Source organism: Miniopterus schreibersii (genome assembly GCF_964146895.1).
Source record: "Miniopterus schreibersii genome assembly, chromosome: 13".
NCBI classification, from domain to species: domain Eukaryota; kingdom Metazoa; phylum Chordata; class Mammalia; order Chiroptera; family Miniopteridae; genus Miniopterus; species Miniopterus schreibersii.
In genome coordinates, this window is record NC_138113.1 from 53,694,450 (window position 1) to 53,714,969 (window position 20,520).

General features: G+C 50.6%; 2 protein-coding genes across 2 annotated transcripts in view; one reads left to right on the plus strand and one right to left on the minus strand.

The window, feature by feature from the left end:
* Positions 1–84: 84 nt before the first annotated feature.
* Positions 85–5,852, plus strand: CIAO1 (cytosolic iron-sulfur assembly component 1). The gene is made up of 7 exons (XM_081157174.1): positions 85–388; positions 905–1,053; positions 1,196–1,307; positions 1,414–1,502; positions 1,740–1,941; positions 2,585–2,672; positions 3,748–5,852. The coding sequence occupies exons 1-7, from the start codon at positions 250–252 to the stop codon at positions 3,986–3,988; spliced, it is 1,020 nt and encodes a 339-aa protein (XP_081013300.1). The 5' UTR covers positions 85–249; the 3' UTR covers positions 3,989–5,852.
* Positions 5,853–6,630: 778 nt separating this feature from the next.
* Positions 6,631–20,520, minus strand: part of SNRNP200 (small nuclear ribonucleoprotein U5 subunit 200) — a 28,939-nt gene continuing 15,049 nt past the window's right edge. The window contains exons 19-45 of the mRNA XM_081157173.1: positions 20,280–20,411; positions 19,925–20,113; positions 19,482–19,679; positions 18,937–19,089; positions 18,745–18,825; positions 18,406–18,489; positions 17,451–17,557; positions 16,986–17,104; positions 16,540–16,694; positions 16,243–16,432; positions 15,900–16,073; positions 14,596–14,756; positions 14,052–14,279; positions 13,540–13,731; positions 13,271–13,449; positions 12,897–13,048; positions 12,011–12,119; positions 11,112–11,220; positions 10,200–10,389; positions 9,952–10,116; positions 9,638–9,759; positions 9,283–9,426; positions 9,004–9,180; positions 8,581–8,741; positions 8,400–8,481; positions 7,162–7,254; positions 6,631–7,068 (exon numbers count right to left, since the gene is read on the minus strand). Coding sequence (XP_081013299.1) covers positions 6,925–7,068; positions 7,162–7,254; positions 8,400–8,481; positions 8,581–8,741; positions 9,004–9,180; positions 9,283–9,426; positions 9,638–9,759; positions 9,952–10,116; positions 10,200–10,389; positions 11,112–11,220; positions 12,011–12,119; positions 12,897–13,048; positions 13,271–13,449; positions 13,540–13,731; positions 14,052–14,279; positions 14,596–14,756; positions 15,900–16,073; positions 16,243–16,432; positions 16,540–16,694; positions 16,986–17,104; positions 17,451–17,557; positions 18,406–18,489; positions 18,745–18,825; positions 18,937–19,089; positions 19,482–19,679; positions 19,925–20,113; positions 20,280–20,411 — 3,990 coding nt within the window. The 3' untranslated portion in view covers positions 6,631–6,924. The remainder of the gene's footprint in view (positions 7,069–7,161; positions 7,255–8,399; positions 8,482–8,580; positions 8,742–9,003; positions 9,181–9,282; positions 9,427–9,637; positions 9,760–9,951; positions 10,117–10,199; positions 10,390–11,111; positions 11,221–12,010; positions 12,120–12,896; positions 13,049–13,270; positions 13,450–13,539; positions 13,732–14,051; positions 14,280–14,595; positions 14,757–15,899; positions 16,074–16,242; positions 16,433–16,539; positions 16,695–16,985; positions 17,105–17,450; positions 17,558–18,405; positions 18,490–18,744; positions 18,826–18,936; positions 19,090–19,481; positions 19,680–19,924; positions 20,114–20,279; positions 20,412–20,520) is intronic.

The window sequence follows — 20,520 nt, forward strand, 5'->3', positions numbered from 1 at the left end:
GGCCTCATGGGACTGGTAGTTCGAAGCCATCCCTCTACACTCTACGCCGGGGAAGGAGGTCGACTACAACTCCCAGAGGGCAGCGCGGCCGCATTAGTGGGCTCTTCAGTTCCCAGGTCCACCGGGTTCTCAAGCGGAAGTGCCCGGACTGGCGGCCGCGGGAGGTAGAGTAGGGGTCGCGGCGACCTGCGCGGTGGGGTGGGCGGTGGGGACGCTCCCCCTTTCCTCCTGGTCCTTCGTCAGATCGCCATGAAGGACTCGCTGGTGCTGCTGGGCCGGGTCCCGGCGCACCCCGACTCGCGCTGCTGGTTCCTGGCCTGGAACCCCGCGGGAACCCTGCTGGCCTCGTGCGGGGGCGACCGCAGAGTCCGCATCTGGGGCACCGAGGGTAAGGCCCAGCTTGGGCACGCGACCCCGCCGCCCGGTGTTCTGCGTGCGTGCGTGCAGTGCGGATGCAGGGCTAGGGGTGCGTCCAGGGAGAGGGAGGGAAGCCACCTCGAGATGGACTTGAGCTCCTCCAAAAAAGACTTTTTGGGCAAGTACTAGAAGCCAAAACGTCAGGAGACAGCCTGGAACTGTGGAGGAAATTGTGATAGCTGCTGAGGCAGGAAACTGATAAGAGAAGGGCAGTGGAAAGTAACCTGCAGAGTAATGTGCGACAACGGTGAAGTTTAAATTTTATCCCGAGGGCATTCGGGAGCCATTGACTATATTAAATTAGGACGGTCTTCAGATGATGCCTGTAGAGGAAGTAGGTCAGTTACTGCTTCCTAAAAGCATATTATTAAATATGCCCATTGAGCTTGACCCCCAGTACTAGCCCCAGTTATAAGATGGCAGTGATAGTGTTTCAGTGTCTTCTTATGCACCCAGCCGAAGTGCCTGTCCTGTTCTCTGCTTTTAGGTGACAACTGGGTCTGCAAATCTGTCCTTTCCGAAGGCCACCAGCGCACTGTGAGGAAGGTGGCCTGGTCCCCCTGCGGCAATTACCTGGCCTCTGCCAGCTTTGATGCTACCACTTGCATTTGGAAGAAGAATCAGGATGACTTTGAGGTAACCAGACTGGATGGGACCAGGATTCTTGCCCATTTGCTCCCCAGGGCCAGTTGAGGAACTTCTCAAGCCAGCCTGGGCCAGTGGGCTGTCCCGAGGGCTTAGCTGCCATTCGATTCCTATCCCTTTTCCCTTCTCACAGTGTGTGACCACTCTGGAAGGCCATGAAAATGAAGTCAAGTCAGTGGCCTGGGCCCCATCTGGCAACCTCCTTGCTACCTGCAGCCGAGATAAGAGTGTGTGGGTCTGGGAAGGTGAGTCTAGGTCCCTCCAGGTGCAGGTGGGAGCCAGCAGACAGACTACCAGCTGTGTGACCCTGACAGGGTCATCTCGTGGGCTCCTTTCGTTTTCTTTCCACAGTTGATGAAGAAGATGAGTATGAATGTGTCAGTGTCCTCAATTCCCATACGCAGGATGTCAAGCATGTGGTCTGGCACCCAAGCCAGGAGGTAAGAGTCTGGCAAAGTATCTCAGTGGGAAGGAATTCTGGTCTGGAGGGTTGTGCCCAGCCCCCCTCTGCTCTTCAGCCTCAGCCTGGCTTTCATAGAGATCACTGTATCTGGCCAAAAGCCATTAACTCCCGTTATAAAGAAGCTACCTGGGACTGTCCTGGCTTAGCAGGGAGAGGTATTGGAACCACAGGCACTTCCTGGGCCAAAAGTGCTGTGTTTTTCCCATGTCTTTAGCTATTAGCCTCTGCCAGCTATGATGACACAGTGAAGCTTTACCGGGAGGAAGAAGATGACTGGGTATGCTGTGCCACCCTTGAGGGCCATGAATCCACCGTGTGGAGTTTGGCCTTTGACCCCAGTGGCCAGCGTCTGGCGTCTTGCAGTGATGACCGTACTGTGCGCATCTGGCGCCAGTATTTACCAGGCAATGAGCAAGGTGAGGGCCAGGCACAGAGCTAAGAAGACTCCTCTCCAGGAGTTTGACAGTCTGCTCGGGCTGAGACACAGATGAAGCACAGCAAACTAGGGTAGAAGGGGAGATGTGCCATGAGAGGGAACCAGAGAGCACTGGGAGAATCAGGGAAGGCTATGTGGAAGAGGCCATTTCATCAGAGCTTGAAAGGGTGTGCAGGATTTTAGCACAAGAAGAGAATTCTGGGTGAAAACAGAACAGCATGAGCAAAGGCATTAAAGATGGGAAAGCCTAGATCTACACCAGGAGCAGTGATTCCTTTAGATGAAGCGGGGTTTATATAAAGGGTTTGGGGAGAAATAAGGTGGGTTGGGCTGGCTGGTGGGTGACCTTCAAAGGCAGGCTAACTAGTCAGACCTGATCTGCAGCAAAAGTATTTTTTAAAAAACAAGACATTCTCAGAATTCTGCTGCAAAAATACCAGTCTGGCCACAGTATGTAAGGCAGATAAGTGAGGGTGGGGACAGAAGAGTGAAGATGAGGACTGGTGATTGAGGGTAGGGGTGAGCGAGGGCAAACTAGGATCTCCTCTGCAGTGAGGCATTTAGACCCCTGAGGTCCCTGGGACACAGGTGTGTCTTGGACTCAAGAGAAGTCTGTCATGCAGGGGTGGCTTGCAGCAGCTCTGACCCCAGCTGGAAATGTATCTGCACTTTGTCAGGCTTCCACTCCAGGACCATTTACGACATCGCTTGGTAAGATGACCATCTCCTTCCCCATCTCCACTGCACCCCCCCCCAATTTGGAGACATTTTCGAGAAGCCAGACTGTGTGCTGCTCTCCACCCCTTTTGAGAGTGCACGGGAATCGAGAGCAGCACCTTCATCTCTTAAGAGCTGGCTGGCCCTGGTTCACAGGAGTCTGGAACAGACCCAGGGCAGCACCGGCCTTTGGGGGGAGAGGGGAGGTCACACAGCATCCTGCCATCTAGAAATATTCATTAATGAAGCTGGATTCGTGGCTGGGGTTTTTTGTTTTGGGTTTTTTGTTTGGTTGGTTTTTGTGTGTTTGTTTTTAAATATGTTTTTATTGATTTAAAAGAGAGAGGAAGAGAGAGATCGAAACATCAATGAGGGAGAAAGATCAATCAGCTGTCTCCTGCACACCCCATACTGGGGATCGATCCCACAACCTGGGCATGTGCCCTGACAGGGAATTAAACTGGCAACCTCTTGGTGCATGGGTTGCGCTCAACCACTGAGCCACACAGGCCAGGCATGGCTGGGTTTTTTATGATTTAGTGACACTGACTCTACCCTTGTGGAGTCTAGAAAAGCCATACTGTTCGTATAGGAGAGTCAGTCAAGGGGCAGTTCTGGCCCAAAGAGTCTATCCCTAGGAAATAACCCTGAACAATGAAAAAAGTTGGTATGCCTCTAAGCTTTACTTACATTAGCAAGCATTTGGGAATAACAAGAACTAAGTGGTAAAATTCAGTGGCCTGTTACATCACTTTTAAAAAATGATTAAGCAGACTTCATGACAGTGGAAATAGCTTATGCTAAGTGACAGAAGTGTAATTCAGAATCTTAGGTAATTTTTTAGGTTAATTATATTGGGGTAAATCTGGAGGGCAGCACTTGAATGCTTAGGGGGTGATGCCTGTGGCTGTATATTAGTTAGGGGAGCTCCTCAATAAGAGATGCTAGCTGAAACCTGAAGTTTGGGAAGAAAGCCAGCGGGGGACTAGAAGCAATAACTTCTACTAATTCGCCGGGCTGGGGAGGGAGGAGCCACCAGCATATGCACTGATGCACGCATTCCTCCCAGGTGCTCGCTGACAGGGGCCCTGGCTACGGCTTGTGGGGACGATGCCATCCGAGTGTTTGAGGAGGACCCTGGCGCGGATCCGCAGCAGCCCACCTTCTCTCTGACAGCCCATTTGCCTCAGGCCCACTCCCAGGATGTCAACTGTGTGGCCTGGAACCCCAAGGAGCGGGGGCTCCTGGCCTCCTGCAGTGACGATGGGGAGGTGGCCTTCTGGAAGTATCAGCGGCCTGAAGGCCTTTGAGCCACCTCAACTTTATACGGAATCGTGGTTCCCCCCAAAATGTCCTAAGACTTTTCTAGCTCTAGAGGAACTGGAGGAGCAGCCTGGCTTTCGTTCCATTTGGCTCTTTTCCTCTCCAACCTGGATGGATGTGCAGGGCCACGAACCACTCACTTTCCCTTGTTGACATGGGGCCCTTGGTGAAAAACTATGAAGAGCAATACCTTGGTTATGCCACAGGTTTTGCTTCCCTTCAGGGCGCAGAGTTAAAAGTTTGGGGGGGTGTACTACTTACAGTCACTATGTGTATGTGCAGGAGACATGTATCTCAGACCTTTCTGAAATTGTAAGCCGTATAGAAATAATCCATCTGAGTCCCAAGTCCTGTTTATGTTATTAGGACATTCACAATTTAAAACATTTCCATGGTGAGGCCTTTTCTGAAATAGGTCCTGCCTTCCTGATTTCTGGCAAAGTCCTTGCATATAAGACATTCGATCGGTTGAAGATTTCCTAATGTAGGCTAGTTTAGAGTAAGAGACACCTCTCCTTTCCCTTAGAAACCCTCGTGTATCTTCTGTGCCTGCAGGGAATGCCAAAAAATAGGGAAGGGTGTGAACCCTAAAAGGGAAAGTTGTTACTGTCCATAGGCTATACATTCTCAATGGGGCTGAAAATTCGTCCGTCGAGGGGGACAGAAAAATTACTTAGAGACAGTAATTTCTGGCTAAGGGACTGCAGTACACAATACACAGTGTATCTGTGGTATTAAATTTTCATCGAGAAGGCAAGTAGGAAAAATGTCTTATCCAGCATCTTAGGGGAATGATAATGAAAAAAAGGTGGCAAATCAGTGCCATGGGCGATCATTCCTGCCATCTCACTCAAGTTGTCACTTCCAAAGGGGTTTTGGCTTGAGGACTGCCCCAAAGCTACAGCCTTCATTAATTTGTTACCCCACAAAAATCATGACACAGACTGAAGAGACAGCTGGGGCAGTACCAACCCGAGCACCTGGGGATTGGGTCTAAGAAGTCAGCTGTTGCCATGTGGGCAGGAACCGTGGCAGTGGCACCAGCTAGTAGTTGTAGTCTTCACTGCCTTGCGCTCAGAGTAGTGTTGCCAGCTTCACTTAGAAATGTCCTTCAAAAACAAATACAAATTGCCTAAAATCTTGACCTTTGGGAACGCTGCCACATTGTGACAGTGGCAGCATGCAGAAGCAAAGGTGTAGCTGAGTGAGCTCTGTACCATTTTTATTTGAAAGAAGTAGCAAATTGTGGTAGTGAAACTTGGCTACTTGACAGATGATTTCTAGGAAATGAATGAGCCTTTCACTTCAAGGGCAACTGATAGCATTGCCAGTGTTCCAGCTTTCAAGCAAAAATTGGAATTTTGGAAAGCTCGACATCTTCCTAGTACTTACGCTCTTCTGATGAGATTGGTGGTGATACTAACCAGTGATTTGTATGATGAATTATGTTGACATTTGGAAGATCTGCATGATTCAGTGAATCAGCATTTTCCAAATGAGTAATATGTGATGTTACAGAATCATTCATGGGTAAGAGATATCCATGGATCTTAATGTAACAGAATAGGAAGCTCATTGATAGGTTTCAGATTTCACATTGCACTTAAGAAACTATCACTTGTGGAGTCTCGCTATAGCATTGAATAGCCAGTTTCCTGAAATGGCTAAAAACTCCCTTTCCAACTGCTTATGTGTGTGAAGTCGGCTTTACTTCAATTGTAGAAGCAACTACAAGAATCCCTGTCTTAAGTCAGACAGGAATGAGATTGTACAAACGTCACAGGCTACTCTTCTCCCTGAATTTGCTTTGGAAATAGTTTTATAAAAAGTCAATTAAGTTATTAATTTTAATGCATTGTTTTTATTTTTCTTATGTTTTTATTGATTTTAGAGAAAGAGGAAGGGAGAGAAACACTGATCGGTTGCCTCCCTTATGTACCCTGACCAGGGACCGAACCCACAACCTGGGCTTGTGCCCTGACCCAGAATCGAACTGCCAACCCTTCAGTGCATGGGACAACACTCAACCAACTGAGCCATGCCAACCAGGGCTGTTTTCAATACAGTAAATACCAATGGGTAACAATCTCTTTGGGGTTCTTAATTTTTAATAGTGTAAAGGGTTCCTAAGACCAAATCATTTGAAAACTACTGACCTAAGGAAATGACCCTTGAGAATCTCCTTCCAATTTTATGCAGTTATTCCTAAAGAACACAAGGCAAGAATCTGAAGTGGAAGATTTACAGGTCTGGATCACAGTACCAGTGTACCAAGCCTGGGCCACGCCCAGCTCCTACATTTCATGCCTCCTGGGGGGGGCAGGTGGGGGGGGACTACAGATCTTGAGAAATTTCTAGCCTGTGATCTGTCTTTGCAGCTCAGTGTTAGTTCCTGCAGTGGTGGTAATATCTGGGTAATGAGGTGGGAGGCCAGGTATACTGACTGAAAGGGAAGCTACCTAACCCCTCCTCCGCACTAGCTGAAATGGCGGCCTGTGACAGCCCAAAGAACAGCTTTGTTCTCCCAAAGTGTTCCTTCTGAGCAAGTTCAGTGGTTAAAAAAAGAAATCTTTTTGACCATGGACCTTAGGTTAGAAAAAGGAAACAATCTGAAATCACCAGAAACAAATGGTTTCTCCAACTTATTTTATTAGAATGTCTGACTAATCAACTACCAAAAACATGCCTAAAAATGCTGTACAGTTTTTGCTTGACAGCTACACAACACCTACAGACATTGGTCCAAAGCTTGGATGGCAAGGTGGCAAGAGGGAAACGGTGGAGGCGGGCTGGAACAGCACCTGCACTGACTGGCAGTTCTGTTCTCCCTGCCAGCAGACCTGGTCACAACTGTGACCCACACAACTCTGCAAGTTCCTAACTCAGGTTCAGCTCTTCTATGCAAAGGCAAAGGCCTCTGCACTCAATCCGAGTCGCTGTCTGTCTCAGCTTCTTTCACATCCACACTGAATTTGTATTCCTGGTCACATCCCATGTACGCGTCACTCATGAAGTACAGGGTGTAGTTGTGGGCTCCAGTGGCCGGGGCCACAAAGTCAAGCTTCACCTAGAGAGAGCAGACAGGAATCAGGGTGAGGACACAGGGAGAGTGTGCCTGCCTGCCCGTCTCAGAACAAATGCTGGGCCAGTGGACACTCACCTTGGCCTTCTGCTGCAGGGTCAGCCTCTTGATGGAGATGAGGCTATTGGACTTGGCATCTCCGATCACCACCCACCAGCCCTCTTCACGTTTCTGCAGTGACCAAAAGCCAAGATTTTCAGCACATAAAACTTGACAGCCATATGAGACCATGAGAATGGTTACCAAAAAAAACACATAAACCAGAAAGCTTTCTAAAATTTCCTCCTGAAATAAAATTTGATAAAACTAAGATTTTGAAACTGTTACAGGGTATCTCAAACTCAATGGACTCATTTTTTCATTCTGGCTTATTTACTTCTTATCCCAAAGTACCTCTTCATTCAGTATTTGCCCCTGCACCCAAGATTCCACTATTAGAGATCTAGACTCTGGCCTGGCAGCTCTGAGTTCTTCAGACACCCTTTTAAGGCACATATGCCAAACTGAACCATAAACGTGGAGAGGACCCTGCCTGAGGAGAGGATCTGAAGTGGGCCTTGCCTCTGTCAAGAAACCTGCTGGCCACCACACTGTGAGAAAGCCCAGATCCAAGCATCATTCTTCAAAGCGTATTAAACCAGTTTGGCCCAGGCCGACGTGGCTCAGTGGTTGGAGCGTCAGCCCATGGATGGGAGGGCACATACCTGGGTAGCAGGTCTGATCCCAGCACCCCAGATCAGGGTGTGTGTGTGGGATGCAACCAATCGATGTGGCTATCACACCGATGTTCCTCTCTCGCGCCTCTCTTTTCCCCTGCCCTGCCCTTCCACACTCTAAAATCAATGGAAAAAATATTCTCACTCCTTGGGTGAGGATTAAAAAAAACAGAACAGTTTGTAAGATTAAACTTAGCGCATTTGGTCTCTGCTTTCAACCTTCAATTACTCTCCCATATAAGGGGTCAATTTCCTTTCTGGTGCTAAGAACCCAGCAACTGGAAGCACAGTACGTGGCAGTGAGAAAGAAGAGAGAAGAAACACCTAGAAAAGCCCAACTGTCCTAGAGCCATTTAATTTAAGGCTAAAGACGTGTTTTTAACAGTCACAGACTGACAATACCATTCAACTGGTATTTTTAACAATGACCATTTAAACTTTTAAGGCAAAAAAACAAAAAATATCAATGGCCCCAAGACTATCTCAGTCTGTAAATCATGACTTCATTATTACTCTAAACTTCCCTCCCCGGTGACACAGCACCCTTCTACTCTGCCTCTACCAATGGACAAAAGGCCTCCAGCAGACACCAGAACATACCTGTGGGAAGAGAGGTGCAATCACAGGACCTGTGACTTCCTCCTCTCGCTCCAGCTGTACCAGCACCACAACGGGCCCTCCACTGGTGGGGGGAAAAGCCGGGCAGCACATCAGCACCAGGGCAGTGGGGTGAGCACACGAGCAGGGACCCCAGGGCAGGGACCTGGCCCCTCTGGCTCACCTGCGGATGCCATCCTTATCCACCACTTCGTATGACAGCTCAATGTTAGGGTAGCGGTTACAGAAGCGGGCCACGTCTGCCATCTGGCCGTCGGAGAGCTGAAGCAGCGCATTTCGCTCTTCATCCTCCATCTCCATGATGTCAAAAACACTCTCCACGCCCTGCAGAGGAGAGGACACGCACTAGCACAAAGGACACGGCTCCAAGTGGCTGCTAATGTCCACCCTACACGGCCGTACATTTAAAGACATGGCTTCAGACAGAATACAGCCACATTTGTCAGGCTCTCTAAATCTCAGTGTACAGCACCTTAAGGGAACGAGACAGAACTAGAGGTCTCCCCTCCTGTGACTCACCCCCCACCCCCACCCCAAGTCCAGGACACTCAGCTCTCAGGCTCAGCCAGGTCTGGAGCCAGCTGACCTTGTCTGTGCAACGTTTGATGTGCTCTGAGGTGAAGTGTGGCAGCTGCTTCAGGTATGAGTCCTTGGACCACATGGCCTGGGTGACCATCTGGGCCAGTTCCATGGCTGCCAGAGCAGGACTGAGCCACCCATTGCTGGAGAGGACATCCACACAGGCCTGTATGAGCCGGATCGCCTGAGTGGGGTAGGAGCATGAGAGCAGGTGAGGCTGGGAACTGTTACTTCGCAGGCCCCCACAGGCCCTCCCAACCACACCCACACTGCGCTCATACTCTACCTTGCTAAGGATCTCCTCGGTATCTGACTGCAGCTCAGCACTCAGCTGCATGCGGGACAGGTGAGCCTGCAGGAGCAGGTTGGTCTTGACGTGTGGGTCATTGAACTTAGGGTTGTTCAGCTTGTGCGGGACCTTCTGAGCCAACTGGAAAGCACACAAAAAATAGGTGATAAACAGGTGACCCAGCCTAAGACCAGCTCTTGGGCCAAGGCATCATCCATCCCAGGCTCACAACCCTTCAAAACTCAGAGCAGGGAGGGGGTGGGTGATGGGGGCATGCAGGGATTTTCCTGTGGTGACAGATCCATGCGCTCTGGGCGCACAGGCCATTCTCCTGAAGCCAAAGTGTCCTCACCTGCCGTAGAAGGTTGTCCTCGTGGTGCCGGATGGGAATATTCTCATACTCGGCCGCATTGGAGATGATTTCGATGAGCCCCCGCACCTTAGTCTTGGCATTCAAGGACATGCTGAAGAGCTCTGACAAACACAAGATTTGGGAGGAGTCAAAAGCAGCAGAAAGGAGCAAGGAGGAGTTAACAGCCTGGGCACCCCCGCCCCCTGCAGTACATCCCACTACCAGACTCAGGTACTAGAAACCCGTTATCTCCTGCAATAGCTACACCCCTCTGGAGCGGGGCTCCCTGGGCAGCAGCCCTTGCCGGCCCTCACCAATGGTGGTGTAGTTGATGTAGTAGTAGGCAGCAATCATGCCCAGGTTGAGGGGCGCCACGTCCATCTCGTCCTCTATGCTGATGCACTTGGACTGCTCCAGGTCACTCAGGGTCTGCTCCACCAGCTCTGACAGGTGGTCAGACAGGTGACGGTGGGAGATGCCTGTGAAGGAGAGTGACTAGTGAGGAGACGCAGGGAGACGGCCAGCAAGAGCTGAGAAAACCATAAAAGGATGTTCTTCTGACCCTGCAGGTTGTAGTAGTTGGGGTTCTGTGTCATGCGGCGGTACAGAAAGGTCCAGGTGAGGTAGTCCACAGCATCCTGCTTGTTCTCAATGGTCTTGGTGACGATCTCAGCGTTGAAGTGGTCATGCATGCAGTGGTCCAGGTGAGACTCTACTGGCAAGGGCTCATATAAGAACTTCTTGAAGAAATCCTGTGGGTTGGGGAGGGGAGACAGTACTAGTCAATGACACCATAGTCACAAAGAAGGGCCAAGGGCAATCATTAGGAGATGGCCCTTGTGTGACAGACACAACTAACACCAAAGTGGAGGAAAGCAGCTACAAACAAGTGAGCTGGGTCTGCATGGGGAATGCTGAAGGTGTGCCTATGCCCACTGGCTTCACCGTTATTTTCACTGTGGGGACAGGGATACACAGAGTCATTCGCCGTGGGCTGAGCAGCACAGGGAAGATGGAACCAGCCAGAGGATGAAGACCTCAGCACACGGACGCGGCAACAACAGCAACAAAAACAAAAGGCTCCCGGCCAGGCGTGGCTCAGGGGTTGAGCATCAACCTAGGATCCAGGAGATTGAGGTTCTATTCCTGATCAGGGCACATGCCTGGGTTGCAGGCTCGATCCCCAGTAGGGGGCGTGAAGGAGGCAGCTGGTCAATGATTCTTTCTCATCATTGATGTTTCTCTCTCTCTCTCTCTTTCCCCCTCTCCCCTCCTCTCTCTGAAATCAATAAAGATATATTAAAAAAAAAAAAAAAAAGGCTATAAAATTCCCTGGAGCTGAAAAGCTTTTTACAAAGCAATGTGGAGAATATAAGCAGCAGATGACAGAAAGAATACTAAAACCACTACAGAAAAATGCAAGACCGTGTTCTGAGGCCCAGCATGTCCAGATGGCGCTGAGGCCAGCACTGACCTTTTTGGAGCCCTGGCACATGATGACACAGCGCCCCTCATCGTCCTGCAGGGGCCGGTTGGCATGCCCCACCATCTGAAGCACGTCATAGATGGGGTAGTCCACGTACCTGGTGACAGAAGCGAAAGAGGCAGAGTGCATCAGCTCAGAGACCTCACAGGATGCTGTGCCTCCAACTGTTAGAACAAAATGCAAACAAAGGAGATACAGGCACATCGCAGCGAACTCCAGGTCTTTGTGTTTTTGCGCTGAGACTCTAGTTTCACTTGCTGATCTCTATGTCACTGCAGTTTTCAAGTATAAGAGTTGTGACTTTGTTATTCAGGGTCCTTGATTCAAGCTACAAACCCATCTAATGGCAAAAGTAACTCCCTAATAAAAAAATCACATGTGTAAATCAAGCTGCCCAAACTTCACAACTATGTATTTCATAAGTTATCAAGTTACCTGACTTAAACCAAACCTACAAGTAGGTTCAGACATTAAAAATAAAACTCATTTCATAAATAATCTGCATTTCAGGAAAAATTGCTGAGTTAAATCATTTGAGCTTTTCCTGAGAAAACCCCATCTTCTACTTCCTGCCACCCCAAGAGTGTGTGACCTGGACCAAGTCACTTTCCCGATCTACAAAACAATAAGCTAACTACATAATTCCTAAGGTTCCTCTGGCTCAATCCCTGTTTCTCCACTTACTGAAACTCTAGAGGACAACTATAAAACCAATGTGAGTCTAGGTCCTGAAACTGAAACTCCCCTCAAAACCAGGCTGAGCTGGAACTCAGCTGGCTGTTGGTTACCCGAACACCTTTGCTCAGTAACAGCTAGTGTCTGGATTTGCAGGTATTGTGTCCATCTTAGGAATGGCTCCCCTTAGCGCAGAGCGCAGCTGGACTCACGCATGGATCTTGCCATTGTAGTACTGGGTGTCCATTATGATCACCAGGTGGGCGGCCACGCTCATGCCCCAGCAGAGACTCCGAGAAGCTACCACCACCTGGATGGCCCCTGAGCAGCAGAGGGAAGAAGACAACTAAGTGCAGGGCTCCCTGGCTGAGGCAGGGTTTACTGCCTCCTGATCCTGAGCAGGCAGGGTTTATCTTATTTCAGAACCCAGCAAAGCTTACTGGGAACAAGATCTGATATGACTAAGAGGGTGAACACAGTGCTGTAAGAGGTGGCTCCATGCCAGTGTCACCTGTTTGGGGGACTATCCTAGAGGCAAGGATGTAACCCTAGAACAAAATTCCCAGCCCAGGGAAAGCTAGGCTTAGATGCGTGCCAGATAGACTGGCCTTGCTCGCTGGAAAGTACCAACTCCACCATGGCTGGCTCAAACTGAGCTCTCTGAGTGTGCCCCAAAGCAGACAGACCCAAGGGTCTCAAGCTGATAGGAAGTGATTCTAGTAGGACCATCTCCATTGCAGCTCCACCACTGCCAAAATGTAATACCATTTACATATCTCTGAGGTCTAACAACCTTGGCAAGTCTGATTTCCATGGAAAACCAGGTACAGAGGCTGAAGGTGCTGGTCTAGAAACCAGGCTCTGAAACGAAACAGCCCTGCATGTCCACTTGCTCTCCCTCTAGCAAGTAGGGATAACATCTGTCCCACCAACATGCTGAGCACTGGGGGAATGGCAAGAGATAACAGATTCAATAATCAGTGGAGTACTTTAAAATGTCTAGTGTGCTGAAGAGCTAGCAGCACCCCCTGCAGTTGAAAGCACGCCACCTGCGGTACCCCCGCAAAAATAATCTCACTCTTGCACAAGACTTTTCACCTGAGCTGAAGAGCTGCTCCACCAGGCGGCGCTCCATGGGGCTGAGCCCCTCGTGCAGGTAGCCCACCCCATTTAACAGCGTTTCCTTGAGCGTGCTGTCACTCAGTTTCTCCAGGTACGGGATCAGATCCTTCTCGGTGCAGTGTAAGAACCTGGGCGGCACAGGCACTGACTCAGCTCAGAGAGGTTCTGGCCCCACAAACACCCTCCAAAAGTGCAGTCGTTCAGCCCCTAGCCAGAGGGGCTAATCCCACCCTCATAAACAAACCACCCTTCAGGGTGGGCCAAGCGCACTTAACCCAACTCCCCTCAGTCCCACCCACAGAAGCCAGACCAGACAAGATGAAGTGGACAGAGCCTGGCCCCTCCCCTACCTCTGCCGCTGGATGTCCGCAGCACATGTGGTGAGGATGTCAATCGCAGTGAGGCGGGTCTGCTTGCGCGACGGCACAAAAACGATGACAGGCTTCTTGGGCGAGTGCTTGGTAATAGCATGATACACAGGCTTGGCCATAGACAGCAGGCGAGTCTGTGTGTGGCTGATGTTGAAGCCCTGGGGACCATGGAAAAGAAGAGAGACACAGGTTACAAGACCTGGTACTCTGGACAGGAGGCCACAAGGAGTGGGAAGTGCAGGTCCTACCTGAATGTGCAGCTCCAAGGGCACGGGGCGCACGTTTGGGTGGAAGTTGAAAGTAGACGTGGCACTGCACCCCAGCCAGTGGGCCACATCCTTAGCATTTGAGAGTGAGGAGCTAAGTGCCACAATGCGAATGGGTCGCTCAATCTGGGAGGAGATATAGCGCATCCGGGAGCAGATCACTTCCAAGACAGGCTGGGAGAGAGGGACAGAGGGAGGGAGAGTCACCACAGGTCCAGGCGCCACTCTTGGCCCTGAGTTACCCTTCGTGTAAAGCCCAATGCCCTTGAAATGATCTCCTAGTTCCCCCTCTAATTAGGGATCCCATCTCTTTCACAGCAGCCAATCTCCACTACAAGAACCACAAAAAGTGTTAACACCATCCCTTTGGAGTAAGGTGACAAGGAGAGTCCTCCTGGGAAAATGCCCTAGTCCCTGGCCTCAGACTCAAACATGAGGCCCAATGCCAAGGTCACTTGGCCAGTCCCCTTCTGTGCTGCAAGGTCAGGCCATACCCCATTCTCGCCCCCGATGAGGTGGACCTCATCCACCACGAAGAGGTTGATATTCTGGACGTTCTTGCGCTGCTTCCAGCGCCGGGAGAGGATGTCCCACTTCTCGGGGGTGCTGATGATGATGTTGCCTTTGCCCAGAAGCTTTAAGTCCGTGCTGGTCTCGCCTGTCAAGAGCACCACCTTCTTGCTGAGCCTGTCCTGGAACTTCTCGTACCAGTCCATGTACACCTGGCAGGCAGGAAGAGGGAGGGAGGAAGCGTGAGGCCAGGTCTGGCAACGTTTCCTTTATTATGAGAAAAAGCCGAGAAGACAAAGGGAGAGACCTGTTGCTCTGAAGCTCTTCAGCTACTTTATAACCCACACCAACCTTTAAGCAATGGGAAGCTTCTCTTTAGTTCATAAACTGGAGGAACAACTGAGGAAAAGCAAACAGTCCTGCCCCAAACGACCCTGCAAATTTCAGAGCTTAAAGCAGCTTTGACCTGGACTCACAGATGGAAACAGCCTCTGGGGAGGCAGAAGGTGACAGCGTCCTCCTGCTTACCTGCTCTGCCAGTGCCTCCATGGGGGTGATGTAGACACAGCGCCCCTCCGAGCTCTGCAGCAGCATGCGCAGGATGGCGAACTCTGCACAGATGGTCTTCCCACTGCCAGTGGGTGCCCCCACAAACACATTGTCGTCACTGTTGTACACGGTGTTAAACACTGCAGACCGACAGAGCAGCAGCATGAAACCAAGAAGGAGACACAGCGCTCATCATACAGAGACAGCAGGAGCACCAAGGGGCGATGGGATGCGGGCCCCTCCCTGCAGTCGGGCTGCCCGTCTGTCCCCTCATGGGTCTCCCTCAGAAGGAAGGGAGGGATGAAAATAAAGAGTTCCAGTCCTGCCCGGTCAGCATGGTTCAGTGGTTGAGTGGCAACCCGTGCACCAAGAGGTCTCTAGTTCAATTCCGGGTCAGAGCACATGCCCAGGTTGGGGGTTCAATCCCCGGTGGGAAGGGGGGTGAAAGACGCAGCTGATCAATGATTCTGTCTCATGATTGATGTTTCTTCTATCTCTCTTTCCCTCTCCTTCTCCCTCCCTCTCTAAAATCAATTTTAAAATATATATATATTTAAAAATAAGGTTCCAGTTCCATGGACACTTATAGGACAGCAGCAAAGCAAAAGCAGGCCAAGTCTCCTCTGCCTCTTAGCTGGTCTTCTCAGGGCCCAGGACTCAGAGTAAAAGGGCCTTAGCTACCTTTCACTGCCTCCAACGCGCTTATGTTTCCCAGAAACAGTCTAATGTGGAAAGAAGGGAGCGGACTAACCCAGGCATCAAGACTGGGTAAGTGTCCAAGTCCTGTTTATTAACTCGTTCAATTGAGTGCCTCTCTGCCTCAGTTTCCCTATCTGTCAAGTAGGACACTGATAGTAATATCTCACATAGTAAACCCCTCATAGCGTTAGCGGGAGGAATAAAAGAGAAAACATCCGTGATGCCCTAGGTCTACAGGCATGCTCTGTGGACCCAGCTGTTATCCAAAGTGCTGAGGGAGAGGCCTCAGTCAATGCTGGACGCTCTGCCCAATACTTGAATGTGAGAGGCAGGCAGCCTCCTGAGCCTGAGAAATGACAACATTCCATGATTGATAAGACCCTGCCCCACCAACCCTCCTCAATGGGACACACAAAGAAGCAAAGCAAATCTAACCCCACCAAGAATTTGAGAAGAACTGAGAGGAGCACTCCGTTCGCCGGCACTGGTGGGCTGCCACATCTACCGAGACCTGAGCACCCTGCTTCCCTTCCAGTCCAGAAAACATCTCTCTCGGTGGCCTTACAAGGGGGAGACACACCTACCTTGGGTCTGGATGGGGTTGAAGAAAGGAAATTTATCTTGGTAAAGGCTCTCGAAGGCGCTGTTTCTCAAGGCGGACACGGGCAAGGGCTGCAGGTCCAGAAGTTCAGTGGGAGGTGGATACTTCTCTGGCAAGATCAGGTGTCGGAAGGAAACAGGAAGCTGGGTCTCACAAGCTGCCAGAAGAGAGACAGGAAGCGGTCCTCTTTATTTAATGCCCCCGGATCCCCTCCGGGTACACTGGAACCCCAAGGCAGCAGATGTCCTGCTCTCCCCAACAAGTTCATTCTCACAACTGCCCTGGGAAGACCTGTCCCTAGGTGGCTGTACAGAGGAGACACTCACAGAGCCAGCGGTCAGACACCACGCGGATGAAGTACTGAGGGGGCAGCGGTTCAAAGACAGGCACAAAGAAGGTAATGAGGTGCTCGTCCTGAGCATACTTGGCCTTGAGAAGGAAGTACTCATGGTGCAGTATCACCTCGCTGTCCACATCCTCCACCAGAATCCAGAACGCCTCGGACGAGCCATGGACCTGAAAGCACGCACGAGCAAGGGACGTGAGCCAGCGTGGGCACGCAGCCCTCCCACCCAGCTCTCCAGATCACACTGAAGCCAGTCCCTGCACCAAGCAAAGCTTACCTTTTCATCCCACTGGAAGTCTGGCGTGATGGTTAGCTCCACTTTCAGGGTGGAGCGCGTGATGGGTTGCAGGTGCACTGACAGCTCCAATTTGGGGAATAGGTGGACATATTTGTGGATGGTCTTGCCCATCTTCGGCATGCGAATGAGCTCCCCTGTGAGGACATGAGAGGGCTCAGGGGCTGCAGCCCAGCCTGCCAAATGTGTCTGCACCCTGGGGGCCTCCAGGGAAGCAGCAGATTCTACTCAGGTGTGGCAGGCTCTTCCCTTCACTCTCAGTGGAGCCCAAAGGACTCAAAGGCCAAGACCAGGGGCTGGGCTAGTGCTTGAGTGGGGCATGAGAGGTGACCGGGATATCAGGGAACAAGGCCTAGGAACTGGAATGTATAATGGCTTAGAAAGACATCTGGGCTGTAAGCCCAGGCAGATGACAGCTTCCCACACACCTATCTCATTATGATTCAGGTCATAGAGGCGCTCAAAGGGGAAGTTTTTCTTCTCAATCTTCTTCACTACTTCCTCAGGGAGTTTCCGAAACTGACGCAACGGACACATGGACTGCCACCTACCCGGGGAGAAAAAACTGTTTAGTTCCTTGTGCAGGGCCTGTAACAAACAGCCCTCATCATGGCTCCCAACAGATTAGCTGTGACCACATAAGACACAGCTGTTAAACAAAGACAGACATTCGAAACTGTGCCAGCTGTGGGACCTGAGAGGCAACCCTCACCACCACCCTGTGCCCACTCCCCAGCTCCACCCCTCAGGGCCTTTTCTCTTCTCAACTTCCCCCAGGTGCAGGTCCCACTTCATGCAGCAGGACCAGAGGTCAGGTGCACTATGGCTTTCCCACCACCCTCAGCCTGGGGGCCCCAACATGGTGACCAGCTGCAAGCGCCCTGGGACCTTACATGCGTTTATCGATCATCTTGCAGAGGTTCAGGGTCTTGTCTGTAAGCTGTGCCCAACCTCGGTTCAGGACAATTTCAAATATGGCCCGCATCAACCGGCCCGCTGACTGGAGGAAAAAGAAGCATTCCCTCTATAAGTCCCCACTGTTTCCAGACTAATGAAGCCACTCTACACAGAGTGTAACTGCCTCACTCTGATGCGGCCAGCCTCACCAACTCAAAAACTAAGTCCCTCACCCTAACCGGTAAGGTTCAGTTAGTTGGGAATCATCCTGTTCCCAGTCAGGGCACATACCGGGGTTGCGGGCTCTATCCCCAGCAGGGGGCGTGCAGGAGGCAACCTATCGATGTTTTCCTCTAACATCGATGTTTCTCTTTCTCCCTTTCTAAAAATCAATAAAAAATCTTAAAAACAAAACAAAACACAAAGTTCCTCTGTAATTACTCTTTCCCTCTCCATATAGTAGGTGCTTGCTGAACACAGACTAATTAAAAAAGTCAGCCTGAGATCATTACACATTTTAACCTAAAGCTCACTGCATGATTTTAAAGCTTTTGGCTCATTTAGCATTTAGAGCTCTAGCAAAAGTAAGGATGCTAGTGACCTGCTCTTGGAGGTAAAGACAAAGAGTAGTTAATAAAGCCTTTTGCCAATTCTGGATTATTTATGAGCCCAGCAGCCACAGTGGGAAGTCTCCCTCTAGGAAAGCTGACGCTGTGTGTTGTGGTTCTCTCCAAGCAGCCCTCTCTCAAGGCCTTACCTTTCCCACACGCCCAAGAGCAGTGAAACAGAGCAGCTATACCACAAATGCATCAACCAATGAGCCAACTAGGGCAAATCTCAGCATTCCCTCTCCCTTACTAGTGTTAGACCTACGTTCTCTAACACGCACACATCACACGGGGAAGGAAACTGTTCAGGCCCCCTCTCCCAGAGGCACAACTCTGCCCTCACCTGTGTGACATATACCATGTCAGCCATCAGTGCAAAGCCCTCCAATTTCAGCTGTGAGATGAAGGCTTGGAGAAGCACATTGATCTGAAAAAGTAAGGTAAGCCAGAAGGCAATCACTGAACAGGCCAAGGAAATAAATCACACTTCTGCTCTGGGCACTCATGCCAGATAAGATCTTCTACAGCTCTTGATTTAGACATTAAGTAACTTGTCCCACATGAAAAGAACATGTTGAGAAGAATGCTGGGAAGACCAAGCACAAAGCCCAATCCAAGGTCCAGCTTTCAGAAGATTCTGAAAACCACCTATCCTTGCCCCAAGCAGACGTGCTGGGCTCACCTTCGCACTAGGTTCCTCAATGCTCTCCTTTACAGGAATGGGTACCCTTTCCAGCAGCTTCTGCAGCTCCAGCTTCTCCTCCTGCCACGAGAAGGAAACAGATCAAGGAAAAGCCAGGTGGCAGAGGAGAGAACACACCCAGAGACTTGGCGGTGAGTACCAAGTTCCTGTCCCAACATGCCGCAGACTCACCTCTCTCACGGTGATGTTCTTGAACTCTGAAGACAACGAGAAGACTCTGAAGAGCTCAATCTCGCTCAGAGTGGGCTTCAGCAGCTGATTGTAGGTCTGTACTGTATCATTGGTGATGTAGTAGTGGCTGGCTATACGGCCCAGTTCTGTCACCTATGAAGAAGGGAGACGTAATCTAATGCTGAGCTGCAACCTCTCACTGCGAACAGGTGCCCACTGGGTGAACGCATTACAGTCAAGTGCATGGCCCAGGCACATAAAGATAGACGGCACAATAATCTGACCTACAGTGAACTGATGCCCACACAGAAAAACAGATAAAGTAGCCACCTCCACTCAAGTTACCAAAAGGAGGCACTGGCAAGGTTTGACTGCGCCCTTTTAGGACTTTTTATGTTCAATTGGCACAGCGCGACCCCACCTGTTTTCTACTGTTCTGAGCAATGGGCATGAGGCAGGGCTCAAATCAAGAGGGCGATCTGAAAACGTCTCCTGGGATGATGACTTCTGCTGAGACCTCTGCTTCCATTCCTCAGCCCACTCACCTGGAAGTTGCCTGTCTTCTTGTCATACTTGACCAGGTTGTTCTTATCCAGCATCAAGGCAGCAGTATGAACCAGATCCAGGCGGCGCTGGTCCAGCAGAGGGTCTCCCTTGAGGTCGTCATGAGAGATGCCGTAGAGGGTTGGAGATCGGAGCATTCGGATATACAGGTAGGCATAGCCCAGCCAGTTCACCGCATCCTACGAGAGACAGCTCGTGGGTCTTAGCATGGTGTCCAAAAAAGCTCCCACGGATCATTAGAAATTAACTCCCAACTATAACAATGTATATTACATGCCTTCTGAGGGCTTATAGTATTTCACTATATTCTAAGATCTTATAACAAGGAAACTGTCAGGCTGCAGCACCACAAAGGCCATCCTACTCCTAGTACCCTGGCCTCTCTGGAGAAGGCAAAAGGCGCCAAGGGCAACACCCTCCCTACCTTTGCATTCTGGACATTCCCCAGCACAATTTCCGCATTGAGCATGTCAGGCAGCTTTGACACCATCTGGCTCTCAATGGGAAGCTGCTGGTTGAGAAGGGACAGGTAGTACTGAAGCTCCCCGTGAGATGTGATGAGTATGCCTTCGCCCTTGGTGTCATACTGGGGTCTTCCGGCTCGTCCCAGCATCTAGGGCAGACAGCAAACCAAGAGGGCTGTGGACACAGGGCTGTTGGGTGGGTTCCAGGGTTCTCCTTTATAGATGCTCACCTCCCATCTGCTCGATTTTCAGCATCCTGGCATTCTATACAAGGGGTACCCTTCCCCACCAAGAATACATGCGGAGGATCTGTACCTGCAGAATGTCCAGTGCCCCCAGTTCTGTCCAGCGCCCCTTCTCTGGACTATAAACCTGGGTGCCTTTGATGATGACTGTATGTGCAGGGAGGTTCACACCCCAAGCCAGAGTTGCTGTGGAAACTAAAACCTACAGAGGTAAAGCAAGATAATAAGGAAAATAGACGTTACCACCAGAGGTCAATATCCCCAACTTCTCTAGGCAATCAGCCCCAGAGCTTCTAGCAGGACTGAGGTGG

Excerpts from the sequence above, each read along its gene's own strand:
- CIAO1 (XM_081157174.1), top strand. The coding sequence starts at position 250 with ATGAAGGACTCGCTGGTGCTGCTGGGCCGGGTCCCGGCGCACCCCGAC. Across the intron at positions 1,054-1,195 it reads AGAATCAGGATGACTTTGAG|TGTGTGACCACTCTGGAAGG; the intron begins GTAACCAGACTG and ends CCCTTCTCACAG. Across the intron at positions 2,673-3,747 it reads ACCATTTACGACATCGCTTG|GTGCTCGCTGACAGGGGCCC; the intron begins GTAAGATGACCA and ends CATTCCTCCCAG.